This window comes from Pholcus phalangioides, unplaced genomic scaffold (genome assembly GCF_987345545.1).
Source record: "Pholcus phalangioides strain wild (caught in Gottingen) unplaced genomic scaffold, Ppha-v1.0 ptg000011l_1, whole genome shotgun sequence".
Classification (NCBI taxonomy): domain Eukaryota; kingdom Metazoa; phylum Arthropoda; class Arachnida; order Araneae; family Pholcidae; genus Pholcus; species Pholcus phalangioides.
The window spans coordinates 16,115,266-16,132,484 of record NW_028301604.1 but is presented as its reverse complement, the minus strand read 5'-3'; the positions used below and the strand labels follow the sequence as shown (position 1 = coordinate 16,132,484).

Genomic DNA, 17,219 nt, shown 5'->3' with positions numbered 1-17,219 from the left:
ACGATGGATATCGTGTGTACATACCATGAAAAAATGCAGTTGAATTAACCTGTAACATTATTTTCTGTGAAGAATCATCATTCAAGTCAGAAACTGTGGATTTCATCAAAAATTGTGATGAGTGCAATGATGAAGATGATAACATCCAAGTGTCCCTGAGGACTGATGATGAACGCCAAGAAAAACCAGAAATTTTCGAAAGGTGGTGTCCTCTTCGAGAAAGTAGACAACCTCCTTTTCTTACAGAAAACTATGTGCTGTTGATCAGTACCTTGACTGGTGTTAGCACTCCTACCAGTTATAGTGAAGCTGTAAGTTTGCCTGAAGCGAAAATGTGGCATCATACCATGGAGGAAGAAATGAGGTCTCACGAAGAGAATCGAACATGGGAACTGACAGAACTTCCTACTGGTAAAAGAGTTCCTGACAAGTGGGGGGTGTACCAAATCAAAACAAAAGCAGATGGATTGCTTGACAAGGTGAAAGCTAGGCTTGTCACAAGAGGTTTTGTCAGAGAGAGACAAAACCTCAGAGAGGAAAAGGTCACGATTATGATGACTTGTTTTCACCCGTTGCTCGTTTTGATACCCTGCGTACTGTTCTCAGTGTTGCGGCTTCACATAAATTGCATCTTCATCAATTTGATGTGAAAACCGCTTTCCTGTATGGATTTCTTGATGAGGAAATTTATATGCCACAACCAGAGGGATATGATGATGGCTCTGGTTGAGTGTCTTGTATGTTCGCTTTATGGACTAAAGCAAGCTCCTTGATGCTGGAATCGTTGATTCGTGCAATTCATCACCAAGTTGAATTTTTAACAATATCAGGCTGATCCATGTCTGTTTGCTAGAAAGACTGAGGAAGAGATGCTCATCATCGCTCTCTATGTTGATGACGAACTGGTAGCTGGATCAAACAAGTTGGAGATAGACAAGCTGATCGCTGATCTGAAGCAAGAGTTCAAGATAACTGATGGTCCACTAGACTCGTTCTTGGGTTTCCAAGTTCAACAGAAAGAAAATGGGGACATTTTCATATCTCAAGGCCTGTATGCTGAGAAAATCTTGCATCGTTTTGGTATGGAGCAAGCTAAGCCAGTAACTACTCCATGTGAAACTACTAAAGCTCACGAGGGAGAGGATTCTGTTGATGTTCCCTATAGAGAAGCAGTTGGGTGCTTACAATATCTAGCTGTGGCTACTCACCCGGATATAGCTTTTGCTGTAACTTTTGTGTCTCAAGCTTTGTGTAAACCAACAAAAGATGACTGGATTTGTGTGAAAAGGATTTACAGATACCTTCGTAGTACCACTGATTTGGGCCAGATCATGCTGGTGATGAGGAAACTCGAAGGTCAACTTCTGGAATGGTCTCTTTGAATTCAGGTGCTGCTATCACCTGGTGGTCAAGACTTCAACACAGTGTAGCCATCTCCTCGACGAAAGCTGAGTATGTAGCCGCAAGTGAAGCTGCTAATGAGCTGGTGTGTGGTTGAAGCTGTTGTTCAAAGAATGTATCGGATTCTGTGACATTCCAGTTCTCTATGTGCACAACCAAAGTGCTACAAAGCTGGTGCAAAATCCACAATTTCATCCCAGATCAAAGCATATTGACGTTCGATTTCATTCAGTGCGTGAAAAATGTGAAAATAATGTAATGTCTGTGATGTATGTACCGTCCCGAGATCAAAGGGCTGATATCATGACAAAGCTATTGTCAAGAGTAATTTTTAATTGTATTCGCAAAAGTATTGGGCTTCATATCGGGAGGGAGTGTTGAATTACAATATCTCACCAAATTTGACGGTGACTTGGTGACAGAAAAAATGTAGTACCACCAAATCGGTTCATTCGTCGTCAGTCGATATCTGTACTTGCAGAGACTGGATTGTGTACTGTGTATGTGCTAAGCATCATGTAACATTTTTTGTATTTTTTGTGTCACTTTACTATTAATTAAAACAATAATTTAGAATGAACCACTCCGTATTACTTTGCAGACTCTGTTACCAACTCTGCTACACCTTGTGTCTATAAATCGCAAGTGTTGGCTCAAGAGAGAACCACTTTCTAACTAGGTTTCTAGGGCGGGAACCAAATAACACAAGTAAATTTCACTTTTAATAACTATAAAACCCCTTGCAATACAAATGACATGCATAGGCGTATATAAGCATGAAACGCTGTGGGGGCATCATGATGATGATGGCAATTCATACAATGTAGGCCAAGGCCTATAAAATAGAATGCGGTGGGTCAAACAAATGTGTTTTCACATTATGAATAAAATTAGCTATCATGGGGGAATCAAGGACAAAGGGTAGGAGCTTGTTCCAATGAACTATGGTAAGGGGGAAGAATCTATATTTAAAACAGTCAGTACAGACAAAAATTGGGTTTAACTTTTGAGAATGGGTAGTTCTGTTTGAGAAATAGGATGATTTAGATAAAATACTAGAAGTGTCAATGGAAAAATGACCATGAAGGATTTTAAAGAGTATAATTAAACGGTAAGTCTATTAGTAGAGAGGGGTTGAAGGCTAAGTTGGTACTTAAGTGCGGATGAGGACCAACAGTCACGGGTAAAATGAGTAGATTTATTTTTGATAGGTTCTAATTTATTGGTATTAGAGGAGGTGTAGTGGTCCAAAATTTTTTGATGCAAAAGAGAATGGGAAGAATGTAAGTTTAGTAACAGAGGAGTCGGATGTCACAAGTTAAATGTTTAAGATTGTGACATAGAAAAATAGCATTTGGAGAATTTATGGAAGACTAGTTGTTAACCGCAGCTTCGCTTGCGTGGACTTGGTAATCTGAAAATTACTCCACGATGATTCCCCCATATGGTATTTGAAGGCCTCATGACCCCCTTGAGGATTGAATTTTCAGAAATCCCGTCTTAGTGGGTACCTATATTATAAAATATAATACTGATCAAATTTTATATTTATAGCTTCAGCGCTTTCAGCTTGGCCCTGATTGCCCCATGTAACCCTGAACCGCCTTATGACTCCAACCCCAGAGGTTGAATTTTGAATAATCCCTTCTTAGTGAGTCTCTACATTGTAAAATAAAAATACTGACCAAATATCATAATAATACAAATACAAGGCCACAACAGGCAAAATGCCCAACAAGGTGGCTGAGAATAAGATGCCCATAATAAATATGGATGCCATACTTCTAAAATAGAAATAATAGCTTCAGCGGTTTCAGCTTGGCAGTTTTTCCGTTACCTTTGCACCCCTTCATATGAATATGAAGCTATAAATAATTATAGCTATATATAATTATAACTATATATAATTATAACTATATATAATTATAATAGAGATTTCGGCTCGGCATGATTTCTCTATGTTACCATCAAATTCCTTATGACCCCTTTAGGGGCCGAATTTAAAAAAATCCTTTCTTTGTTAGTTTTTAAGTCATGAAATATAACTACTGACAAAATTTCATATTTATTGCTTCAGCAGTTTCGACTCAGCGATGATGAATCAGTCAGTCAGTCCATATTATTTTGTATATATAGATGTAATTGACATGAAAGTTCCAGCAGAGGTAAGCGGAGATGATGACACAGAGATATTTGTATTGCATAAATTGGGTTATATTTGAATATACAGGGTGATTATAATTAAAGTTCCATGTGTGTGTGAGTAGTTTTTATTGAAAAATACCCATTGTTTTGGAGAAAACTACTTTACTCCGTTTAATTTGATTGAGAGATTTACCTCTCAAAATGTGAAATAGAATTTCTTATCAGTTGTTTAGAAGAAGTTCAATGCTTGTCCTTGTTTTAAGGGAAAGGTAGATAGCATGTAAAGAAGGAAAAACAGTTGATGAGGCTTTAACCTGCCAGAAAACTAGTTTTTGAAACCCTCCAGACATCAAAAAGCAAAAATGCTAGAAAATATTCAGTGGTGCATCCTACAAGACTGGAAGACAGTGTAGCATCATTCTTACCCCCTGCTGTTACAGTTTAGTGCAAACATTAGATTAAGGTCTTGAGTAGAAGTCACTTATTTTACCTCTTTCACAGCTCTACAGACATTTAATCACATTCAAATGGCAATTTCATTGTGGATATCATAGGTTCTACAATAGCACACAATAGAATAAATGTAGTTTGAAATTTAAAAACTTTTGGCATTTTGCCTGTTGTGGCCTTTGTATTTGAAATGGTAAGTATATCATTGTACTTTTTACATACCCAACAGCTTCAGCAACATCTCTTGTTGAAGAATGCCCCATGAAAACATGGCAAGCAAATTTATTTTTCAATGGATGTTTTGTTACATAACCGAAGTACCTATAAAAATTCAAGTTTTAAAACTTTAAAATTAATTTCAGATGTAAGTTGATTTGTTGGTATAAATTAAAATATTGGGCTGTTAAAATATTAGCTTAAATCATTTGTTTCAAGAAGTCAGAGAACATTTGGAAAATTAATGAAAAAATCATCAAAATCTAAAATGTCACGCATTGATATATATAACTTTTTCATTGTTAAATAAATTCAGAAAGTGACATTAAATTATTAAAGTTATTAATTTGTGCATTTAATTGCATTAAAAAACAATGTTTCTTACTGACGGCTAGATGCCACCTTAGCAAGGGACAAAAACCCAGTTTTTAACAAATGGTAAACACAGTGATAGAGTATTTCAACTCACCTATGATTATATGGATGATAACCACAAAAAGTAACATTTTTTAAATTGAAGAAGAAATCATGACTTGGCACATCAGTAGACTGGAAAAAATGGCATGCATCATTCTTAGCACCATAACAAAAACTCATAAGAAAACAACATTGTACTATAACCTTCTTGGGAAATTGAATTCAGCAGACAAAAATTGACAAGCAGAATAGTAATTTTTTGGTTAAATTTTTTATGACAAAAGTTTTTCCCCCCTAAACTTTCCCATTTATATGCAACTGTTTGCATTGAATAATGAGAAGGTCTTACTTACATTTTTGTTACGCCTATCTACCATCCTTAGACCATTATCGCTTATCTCTAGAATGCAAGGATGAATGTTTTCCCTGTTCTTGAATTCCTCCGATTTCAGTATCTAGAAAATATAGAATTTTTGCTTTATAAAATGTTTATCTTTTATTTAATAATTACATACAAACTGGCTATAAAAAATTTCAAGGGAACAAGCATTTGGTTTGCTGTATCCGATCATATATATGAAAAAATATGAATCATATTGCATAAAATTGTATAAAATATATCAGCAGTCTCATCTATCATGAAAGAGGTTAATATAATAACTCCGGGTGGCAGGATGTAAAAGGCAGCAACTTAGGCTCAAGTTTTACACAAAATTTTTTTAAATTACCAATAATAAAAGTTAATATGACATCACACGTGTTCAGTGTTTGAAGCCAGTCTAATAATTTTTCTAGTTAATTTTTTATTCTTGTGTCAAAAAAACAAACCAGTGAATCTCATTTGGTTTTCTAAGGTTTCAAATACAGTGAAACAGCCTATCTAACAACACTCAAGGAATCAGAAAAATGTAGCATTATAAAGGATCTATCACTATAGATGGAATATATTAACACTACAAAAAGTGTATTGAGCTCAAAGATATTAATATATTGTTATATAAATATTATTATCATTACAGAAGGTATCATTATATAGAATTTTTCCTGTAGAAATTTCCCCCAGCATTAAAATTTCAATATATCATGAATCAGACACATCACAAGTCATTCCGAATACTCACTTTCTGAACAGCTTGCAAAAGAATTTTGTTCCCTTTGTGAGAGTTGACTTCCAATGAACCAAGAAAGTCAAGTATATACCTTTCTTTCTTGATATTCAGTCCTTCTGCAAAAATTATGCATAAAATTTAAATGATTTTAGAAATCACAATAAACGGAATGAAACATGCTGGCCAACCAAATGTATGAATGAATGATAAAATCAGCCAATGAATGGAGAGCATAAAAACTCACACAATGGATCCTGTTGCACATATATCATAGCATTTCAACTGAAAACTATCAAAATTAATAAAGAGGTTATAATTTTATCAGAAAAAAATGTTTAATAAGTAAACAAACCTGGATCAAAGTCTGAATATTCTACATCAGTTACATATGCACTGGGAAAAACACCTGATAAGCCTGTTCTAAGATTAGTGCCTAAAAAATAAATTTATCAGTGAGAACTTGGCATTATTTTTCAGTGAATAAAATGCCATACATCTTTAAGTTAGGGCTGGACAAATTGCAAAAAAAATTAAGCGCCAGAAAATTTTTTTAGGTGAAAAAAAGATTTTTACCCCAAGAAAAAGGTTCAAAATAATGTTTCTTTGGACCCTCTTTCATTATGGCAGATATGCTGCTACGAATTCCAAACATTTTGTGCTGCTCTCAGCCTACAATTTAGTAACTACACAAAGAAAATTTAGGCGCCAATACCAATTTTTTAGTTGCCAAGGTGGTCTGGCACCTGGAATTTGTCCACCCCTGCTATAAGTGATTTAAATTTAAAAGATATATATTAAGTCATGATACGATCATTATGTTTAAATATATACAAAAACATAGAGAATAGGACTTTTAATTTTAATGTGATCATCATCAACTTAATCTGCTGATAATTTGAAATTACTAATGGTTAGTATGTTTATATACCGGATATAAAGATAATGTAACTAATTACGAATCGTAGACTTATCAATACAAGAATTTTTACTCATTAGAAATAGATTTTAAACAGAAGGTTCCGGTTGCAATTGTGCAATGTATGAAAAAAATTACAATGGTGCAAAACTTACTAATAGAAAATGGAATCCCAAAAAACAGCAAGAAACAAATATGCAACGTATATGAAAATTAAGAGGAATGTTTGCATACTTAAAAAATGATGTATGCACAATGGTTCAATGGTATTCACAATGCATACATTTATATGCATATATTTACATAGCTGTCCACAATTGTTGATGTTCCTGGAAGACACAATCAGCACTGTTTTGACTTTGCTAAACTGATCATAAATTTCCTTAGACATTTTCAAGTTACTTTAGAATCCTTTTTATGGAAGATTAATTCTTTTTAAATAATAGAGACAATGAATTTCTCTCACCAGATAATCAAGGTCCTACTGTATTATATTACATTTTTCAAACATAGCCAAAAATCCTCGAAAGACAACAAACATTATAAGTATCATATGACAAGCACAGCTCTTTAAAATGTCAAAAGCATTTGAAAACTTATCCTAAAGATCAGAGAACAATTTTGACCTTTTGAAAGGATTGATATGGTTAATATATCATGAGTTTTGGATCTGTCCGTGCTATTTCATGGGTTGTCTGCAGACCAAAAAGAGCTGACTGCAGATTTTCCAAGTTCTAGAGGAAACTAGATTTTGACGGTGACTTTTTGAATCATGTCATCACTGATGATGAAAGTTGGGTTTATAGGTACAACCCAGAGATGAAGCAATAACCAACATCATCACATCTTGAAAAATATGTGAAAACAAAAAGTTGCTTCAAATCAATTCTCATCATTTTATGGAAAGTGGAGGCATTCTCTGTAAGGAATATATATATATATATATTTTTTTTGTGAGGGGGAAGCAAGCAGTAAGTGCAGACTCTTTAATTGATGTTATTTGTCATTTAGGAGATCAGATAGAGCAAAAATGTCAGCAGCTGTGCCCAGCAAAGAACTGGATGCTTCACCATGATAAAGTGCTCATGCTGATCAAAGCATAGCAGTTTCTTGGAAGAAACAATATTGTCATTATTCCCTATTAATCTTATTAGGTCATTTGTGACTCAGTGATGCTTCCAGTAGGAATGAAATGACAGTTAAAAGAGCTGGACAAATCGAAAAAAATCTAGGCACCAGAAATAATTTTTAGGTGCCAAAAAATTTTACCCAAAGAAAAAGGTCCAAAATAATGCTTCTTTTGACTTTTTCAGGGCATAGTGCCCCTTTTTCATATTGGCAAATATGCTACTATAAATTCCTAACATATTATGCTGCTCTCACCCTGCAATTTAGTAATTTCACAAAGAAAATTTTAGGCACTAATACTAATTTTTTAGTCGCCATGGCAACTTGGCATCTGGAATTTGTCCAGGCCTGGTTAAAAGGAAGGAAATTTTGAAACTTAAAAAGATATTTAGGACAGTGCAAGAGCTGTATTGAAAACTCTGTCAAAGGATGGCTATCAAAAAAACTTTCAATCAGTAGCAAAAATGCTCAGATCAATGTAGTCAGCCCCAAGGAGATTACTTTGAAGGTGAGCTACAACTAAAGAAATAGAACTTCGTTAAAAGCTTTTTACAGTGTCAGTTCAAAAAATTGTTAATGAACAATGTTATGGACAATTATTTTATTACAACTTTGTATATTTTAATTTCTACTTGGTTAAAGAATGCTTGTATAAGGTATTGTGTGGTACAACAAGCTCAAAGAAACAAAATGCTTGTGTGATGTGAAACGAAGTGGTCGGCGGGGTCCATCTGCAGAGACTGTAAGTGATGTGCGGGAAACATTTATGAGGAGCCTGACAAAATCAACCCCTCGTGCAAGTCGAGAATTGAAGATTTTGTAACAAACAGTGTGGCGAATTGTATGAAAAAATCTTCATATGAGGCCATACTAATTGCGTTTTTTATATGAACTTTTTAATTGATGTCCAAGCCAATTATTCACTACTGCAGAAAATTATTTTTAGTGACAAAGCCACCTTTCATCTGTCTGGTAAGGTAAGCCACCACAATCTACTCATTTGGGGGACAGAAAACCCTAGTGCAGCAGTGGAACATGTTCATGATTTTGCCGAAGTTAACGTGTTTTGTGCTTTCGATTTTCTTTTTACAGAGCAAACTGTTACCGGTGTAGTGAACCTGGATATGCTACAACTGTGGTTAATGCCACAATTTCAGAAACATCATGACGACTTCATTTTTCAAGAAGACGGAGCTCCCCATTTCCTCGGAATGTCTGTGAGTACCTTAATGCTGAACTGCCTCGCCGTTGGATTGGACGAGCTTCCAAAGTTGATGTTCCTCTTCTGCCATGGCCCCACACTCACCAGACATAGCACTGTGCGGCTTTTTCTTGTGGGGCTACGTCAAAGATCTTGTGTTCGACACCCCTTTGTAGCGTGATTTAACAGAACTGCATGCATGGATAACAAATACTGTTGATGCAGTGGATCACAGCATGTTAGGGAGAGTATGGCAAGAACTGGATTATCGCATTGATGTATGCCATGTGAGCAAGAGTTCACACATTGCACACCTGTAAGGTCTGTAAATAAACTTGAATTGTTTCTGTATTCAGTGCAAGGCTCCCCCCGCGCTGCACTTGTCATAGCTTCTCCACTATAGCATTCCAAAACCCCAGAGGGAATTATTAATCATCTTGTATTATTGAGAATTGCATGTCATGTGTGAGAAAACTGTTTTAAATTATTACTAGGTGCATTAACTTCAAGTTAGTTACAAGTTGGTGTATAACAAACACTTTTTGGGATTCTTTCAACATTCTTATAAACTGGCCCAACTATAGTTATAAAGATTTTAAAAAAATTACCTTCGCACCAGAAATCATCAGCTTCTTTTTGAACATACATAGGATCACCAATATCTACCTCTATCTCATCATTGTGACGAGGAACAAATCTATATAAACCTCTGTGGGTTGCGTCTTGAAATTGCAATGCAGGGACAGAAGGCACTGAACTGATAGTGCTTAAAGATGATGATGAAAGAGTTCCTGAAATAAAGAGATTAATTTTTTTTAGATAAAATCACTTTTTTTAATACATACTTCTTTTTCAATTAAGTTTGAAATGAAATGGGTGGAAAATAGGGGGTGGGGTGGAAATTAAATTTCAAGATTCTGATTTTGATTATATTTATATTTAGTCTTGCATATTTATATAATTTTCATAAACTTGAGATCAGCAATCATCCATTGAATTTGACAGAAGATATTGCAAAAGATTAAGCTCAGTGAACGGACAGCACAATAAATGCAATATGGGGCCATTCAAATATTACATCAGAATCAATGGAGGGGGAGTTCAGATTTGCTGACTTTTGATGACAGGGGGGGGGGGATTTGAATTATGCTTATACATCATAAACCACCCTTTATAAAAAATATGAAATATTTTTAATGACATCTTTACTGGGAATGCAAAAAACAAGAAAAACCTTTCCCTAGTTTGTGGGCACCTGAACTAACATCCCTGCCTCCCTCCTCCTGCAGGGGTGGGAAGGGACAAAGTTCATTTTGGAGCAATTTTCAGAGCAGCAAAATATAGGATTCGGAGCAGTAAAGTTTTAGAGCAAGGATGTATAAATTGGTGTAAAAAAATTAATTTTACAAGGGAAAAAAACAATGAATTAAAGCAACAATATTTGGGATTGATAAAAAAAATGAAAAAAAAATCCCACAAAAATTTATGAAAAAAAAGCAGTCATATTTTCTTGACGAACTTTTCACACCTGTCTATTTAAGATTACTCACACTTTTTGCTTGCTGAGAACATTATTTGTTGTCTGGAACAGCAGCAGTTTAAATAAGCTGAAAATTTTCTGCAGTAAGTTTTCAACTTTTTTCTTTCCTTAAATTAGTAATTTATTCAATAGAAAAATCTTAATTTTTGATATTTTTATACTTTTGTGTACTTGTGTACAGTAGTAGTTGGTGCCACCTATCTTCCAAATCGCGATGCTTGAATATGGAACTTGGTGTATATTTGTGTTATATGTCTGCTGATTGCAATAGCAGCATTTATTGTTCATCAAAGAAATAGCGGACTTGAAATTTAAAAACCACAAAAGTCGTATTTAGCCAACCACCACTGGGCATTGTCACCTGTGACTCAGTCACATAGGATATTCTGTCACCAATACCCTCCAGAGGAGCTCCATAGAAATATACGTGTTCAATCCTCTGGATACAGAGTCTTCTATCAGTCACAAGACTTCAGTATCCCATGTGAGGAGGCCCTTAGTATGATGGGTGATGCACACAGTTTGAAGGAAAAGAAAGTTGGGTTAGGATGGAGTAGGAGAAAGTGTGTGTTCCACACTATTCCTACAGCCTAAGGGTTGAACAACCTAAAAGTTTCACTTCTATTGTGCAAGATTCTACACACACATATATATATATATTTTTCAAATTAAGTACAATTTATTCAGATTTTCAGCAGGTGCAAACTAAGGGGTATGGGGAAGTGTTTCATTGAGAAATCAACTTTACAAAATATCTGGGCTTGTTAATAATAAAATAAGAGGCTCTTAAGTAGGCCAATATTTGGTCAATGCAACTTAAAGGGTTAATATCATAAAACATTTCAGCCATAATTTTCTGTTTATAATCTATGGATGACTTTTTTTATACATGGTAAAAATACCTGGAATTCTTAGTGCAGATTATAAGACTCCTTTGTATTATTTGCAGTTGTTTTCTGAGAGATTTGAATAGAAATAAATATTTTAAAAAATAATTTGTAACAAAAATTAAAATGAAAAAAAAAAAAAACAGATGGCATATAGATGTGAATAGAACAGTTGCTATTTTTTCCACAAGGGTGCAATAAACAACTCTCTCTATTTCTTAAGATTTCATAATGGTGAATAAAACTTATGCATGTGGATTATATGGCATTTTCTCTCCAAATAGCAAAATTTGCATACGCAGATTATACAACGGCATAAATTAAATGAAGGAAATTACAAAACACCCAGTATTATAATCAGTATCAAGGACTCAAACCATTGTAAGCAGGAGAAAATGACTTCATTCCATCAGGAGTGTGCAAACTGGAATGTCCACTATCACCATCATTACAAGATCGTTCTCTAAAATCTTCAGGGCTGCACCCACCCTCAGAAAAAATCTGCATACTTGGTTTAACCCTATAAGAAATTAACAGTCTAGATGAGAGGGATTCAATAATTGGGAAGCATGATTGTGATACTTTTTGTAAAACAATACCAATAAATAATCAGCAGTTCAAAACTTTGAATATCAAATTTTATTAAAACAATTTTTTTATTAGCAAACCTGCTCTTCTGAAAGCTTAATTGCAGTCAGATCTCAGTATGTCTGTCACTTTAAACATTACATTGCTTGTTTTGCATCTGGTTTTTAGAAGTCCTTGCCAACCAAATAGGATTTATTTCTTGACCTTTTCTGCATTCAGTATCTTGTTCGAATTCTAAAACCACTTATTATAATACCTCAACCCTTTCCGTGGTTTTATGAATTTCACTGATCAAGGAGCAATAATTTCACTGGCACAGGGACAATAACCAAACTCTCCGCAAAATGCCACAGCTTTTATCAGAAGACCTTTTTCTGATTTTGTATGGATGATAGTGCTTCCCCCTCAACAACAAGAAAAACAAACCAAGGAAGAGAAATACTCTATCCTTTATATTATTTACACTGTACACAAATGTTCCTATATTACACTAAAAGGAAAGGAGAAATGTATATTCCAAATATTCTCTCTCTTTCTCTCTACTTTAAAAAAAAAAAATCAAAATGTGAGCAAAAGCTTACTCTGCACACTGACAGTTGATCTGACAAATTGGGGGGAGGGGGAAATGGAAAACATGTTCTTAGAAGAAGCAAAGTCACAAGGTATCTGGACTCATCATTGCCAAAATAAGAGAGTTGTAATGAGATGAGACATCTTAATGCCACTGAGAAGGTCAAGAGCATTCTTGAAACACTTTTTTTTCAGTATCATGACTAGCATATAGAAAGAAGACATTGCCTTTTATTTTTTGGGTTTACCTTCCATTACCTCACATTTCTTACTTTTGAAAATGAACTTTGACAGCAGTGGACAAATGGTACCATTTCACTTCTGGAACAGAAATGTAATTTGAACTAGATATGAAACACAACTGGTGAACTGAAACATATCATTGTTGCAAATTTTGTATTTCCTGTTTTCTCAAAAGATGAGATTCAAAGAACACCATTTCAGTAAGATGATAATAGAAGATTCGTCAAACAGAAAAAAAAAAAAAATGCTGGTGAGTTTGATGTTTGAAAAGTTTAAGAGCTTTTAAAGTGAGTGAAAATTGCTAGAATACAAATTTACCCACATCAAGCTTACCCACTAAAAGAAAAGGCTGTTAAGAGTGAAAAATGAATGATCTTGTAAAAAGTAACAAATGTATATGCAGACATTCAAATCAAAATGCAGGTGGGGTGGACAAAAGCATTCTAAACTAATGAAAAAATTCTGTTCATAATTTTTTTTAACTATTTACACTCTATATATCTCTAGTGACATTTCTGATATACCAACAAATGCTGTATTTTTTTCTCCCCCTCTCATCAAAGAAACTTGTATTAAAAATAAAATGGGTAACTTTTACCTGTAATCTTTTATGTGTAACTTTTACCTGTAATCTTTTATGTGTAACTTTTACCTGTAATCTTTTATGTGTAACTTTTACCTGTAATCTTTTATGTGTAACTTTTACCTGTAATCTTTTATGTGTAACTTTTATCTGTAATCTATTGACAAAAGCACATATGTACATGTTTTATACATAACTTTATCTATAGTTTATTATAAAGGGTATCCTCTAAGTCCTAATTCAGCCTTTATCTCATCAACCATTCGTCGTAGAAGTATGGTTCCAATTTAAAAAGTGCTCAAAATGTGTTCAGGAATCACTCTGTACCAGTTTCGAGGCTGAGAATATAGCGAGTCACAAAAAATCTACATTTTTATATGGTCTCTCTCCCATCCTCTAACTTCCAGTCAGAAAGTTGTTGCTCTGTATCTTCGGAGGCTAACAAAAAAAATCCATGTCTCCCTGTGCAATAGTTGCTGAGATACAGTGAAACTCCAAGACGGCCAGTCAGCATTCTGCAAAAAAGCAATTGTTGCAAATTTTGTATTTCTTGCTTTCTCAAAAGATGAGATTTAAAGAACACCATTTCAGTAAGATGGTGCTTAAAAATCTGCTCCTGGGGCGACAGGGTAAACCAGACAAACTACCCATGATCTTTACTGAATAGGTAAAAGAGATGGAAGTTTTGGCTTTGCGGATACTTTATTCACTTTTTAGCACACAGATTTAGTAAAACAATAGTGAGAGAGGAAAAAAGGGAAGAACAAAGAAGGAAGAAAAATGGCCAGTACTTCCTATAAAAAAAGAATAGATCCTTGATAATACAGATTAAGCAATTGATCAGATGATTTGGTATTTCAAGTGCTGCATAAAGTACGGTGAAACCTTGATATACATAATGATACCAGACCAAGAACAAATATTGTTGTTGACAGGGACGCCGGTACATATCTGCTCATGTTGCGCAAGAAATACCATTCAAATTCAGTCAATAGATAATTTCTAATTTAAAGTGTCTTTCCAAATCGATCGGGTCCACCATGGTAAACACTTGAGGCATTTACATGAGATTGGAGGTAACTTGCTGAATTGGATTAAAGTGTCTTTCCAAATCGATCGGGTCCACCATGGTAAACACTTGAGGCATTTACATGAGATTGGAGGCAACTTGCTGAATTGGATAGAATCATGGTTAAGAGATAGGTCGCAACAAGTTATGGTGAACAGGTAATTCCTTGGTGGTTGGACAGTCATCACAAGTGGAGTGCCTCAAGGAAGTGTCCTTGGGCCCCATACTTTTTTTTCACTTTTTATTGATAAACTCAGTCAAGGTATCGACGGGATTGCTAGCAAATTCACAGGCGGTGTGAAGCTAATGGGGGTAGTCGGGTATCAAAGCGATAGGGAGTTGCTCCAGACCAACTTAAACAGGATTGGAACATGGTCCAAATACCAGATCATCCAATCAATTGCTTAATCTGTATTATCAGGGATCTGTTCTTTCTTTATAGCAAGTACTGGACACGTTCTTTCCTCACTTTTTTTTTACCCTCTCACTATTATTCTACTACATCTCTGCGTGCTAAAAAGTGAAGAAAGTATCCACAAAGCTAAAACTTCCACAACCTTTATCTATTCAGTAAAGATCATAGGTAATTTGTCTGGTTTACTGTCACCCCGGGAGCAGATTTTTAAACAGTCTTATCAGCTAGCAGCAACCATATAGCATTAGCCTTTGTCGTCCTATTTACAAATGTTTCCAACCTGATAGTGCCACACACGAACAGAAAATCCTATTGATCCAAAAAGGCATGATATAGGCTGATGTATAAAGATTATGTATATGCCGCCTGGCAGTCGAGTGGTTAGGGACCTAGCCTCTGACTGTGCAGGTCTGGGTTTGAATCTCAGTTCAAGCATGGATGTCTTCTAACAATAACAAATTCCTTGAACGGGTCATGCTGATCCCTTGGGAATACGTGTGGATCACATTATTATTATAAGGTTATACAAAGAGAACCACCAGCTCTGAATGCATTGAAAAGGACAAACTCTCAAAAATTTGTTTTTTTAAACTCTATCTATAAGAAAGTGGCCGCAGACAAGCTGGCCACTGACCAAATACAGAGGTGGCGACAGAATATGGGTGATTTTTGTATTATGTCTATGGAGCCGAGAAAAACCGTCTGCGAAAGAAAGTTGGTCGAGAAATAGTGGTGGCCACCTATGGAAGTTTAACTGTATTTGAATTAAAAAAATCACTGAAAAGTTGGAAAAGAACAGCATAAACTAACAAACAATGCTTCTTTACCTAATTTATGCTGTTCTTTCTCAGCTTTTCAGCAGTTTCTTTAAATATTTCAGTCAGCATTGCACTTAGAAACATGGAATTTTTTTTTTTTTACTCTTGAAACTGGTACAGTGATTTTTGAACACATTTTGAGCATTTTTCGAGTGGCTGATGAGATAAAAGCCAAATTAGAACTTACGGGACACACTATATATAAACATAAAAAGGATTTTTAAAATTATCTTAGATGTACATTTCTCCAATTTTAAAGCGAGTATGTGACCTTAACGAATTATTCTTGCTCATTATAAAATCATCTGGTTGTAAAGAAGTTCAGTGCCTAGAGAGGTAAAGGTATAACAAATCTGACATCATCATTAAAAATTTAATTACAGTTGAATCTCATTATAACGAACTCCAAGAGACTGAAGAAATTACTTTGTTATAACAAAATCTTGTTATAAAGAAATTCCAGGTTTTTGCATTGTTTCTATGTAAACTTATCTGGGAAATTGAGAAAGTGTTCGTTGTAACGAGATTTTCACTATAACAGTATTTGCTAAAATGGGATTTGACTGTATATAATCAAATCTTTAAACATATAGCTCCTCAGGGTATAAACTTTAAACAGGGTATAGCTTTAAACATATAGCTCATTTGAAAACCCCTGACTTATTACTATCATTACCTGAGATATGGTTTGATATGTGCTCCATCAGCTTCAATTTCTAGATAAAGACTTTCACCAGTGATATTTTGGTTTTTCGAAGAGGTCCCATTTCTGCTTTTATCGCAAGCATCAATATAAACTGGAAAAAGTCTGGGCCATTTGCGGAACTTACTCAGAGCTGGAAAATTATAATGAAATAACGTTTGAGTACATAAAATGTAAATATAAGATAGATCAATGAATCACTAATAAAATAACAGTATTAAAATTATTTATTCAGCTCACGTTCTTTCCCAGCTGGAATCTGTGGAAGCTTTCTTCTTTTTCGATGAGCAACACTTTCATTAGTTGCTACATGTGAACCATTCTGTAACAAACATTTAACTTTCAAAGATTTCATAAAAGGATTTTTAAAAAAACCAAAATTGCAAAAAAAAAAAAAAAAGTGAATTTGAGCTCTTTCACACACACTCAACTAAATCAATAGTTCAAAACCACTAACACTCACTTTACCGAGAAAAAACCAACAAAAACATGAAATAAGATTCTTAATTATGATTTATTCATGGAGACACCAACAAGCTTTTGTTTTGCTTTGTGTGATCATTCTATCATAGCCAATCTATCTTCTACCTTTTCTATCAAATACGGTAGAAATTGGTTAATTAGTTTTTGGAAATTCAAACTCTTACAAACTTGCCTTGAGTGTTCTATCAAATTTAATGTTAAAATTCAAATTTTTTTCAAATTTTTTAGATAATTGGAAGTTGGAGAAAAACAATCAGGATTTTGTATGAGCAAATTTAGTTTGGAAAAATTCTACATGCCAGACTTTGCTTTTCTTGACCAAGTTGTTAAAAAACAA

The 17,219-nt window shown here is 34.5% G+C and overlaps 1 protein-coding gene across 2 annotated transcripts in view; it reads right to left on the bottom strand.

The window, feature by feature from the left end:
• Nucleotides 1–17,219, bottom strand: part of Aplip1 (JNK-interacting protein Aplip1) — a 33,470-nt gene that overhangs the window by 12,814 nt on the left and 3,437 nt on the right. Inside the window, exons 3-11 of one of the 2 annotated variants that reach the window (XM_089239141.1) lie at nucleotides 16,640–16,721; nucleotides 16,373–16,532; nucleotides 11,788–11,930; nucleotides 9,592–9,774; nucleotides 6,091–6,171; nucleotides 5,751–5,854; nucleotides 4,983–5,084; nucleotides 4,682–4,761; nucleotides 4,219–4,317 (exon numbers count right to left, since the gene is read on the bottom strand). In XM_089239141.1, coding sequence (XP_089095267.1) covers nucleotides 4,219–4,317; nucleotides 4,682–4,761; nucleotides 4,983–5,084; nucleotides 5,751–5,854; nucleotides 6,091–6,171; nucleotides 9,592–9,774; nucleotides 11,788–11,930; nucleotides 16,373–16,532; nucleotides 16,640–16,721 — 1,034 coding nt within the window. The remainder of the gene's footprint in view (nucleotides 1–4,218; nucleotides 4,318–4,681; nucleotides 4,762–4,982; nucleotides 5,085–5,750; nucleotides 5,855–6,090; nucleotides 6,172–9,591; nucleotides 9,775–11,787; nucleotides 11,931–16,372; nucleotides 16,533–16,639; nucleotides 16,722–17,219) is intronic. The other variant, XM_089239142.1, reaches the window with a different exon arrangement.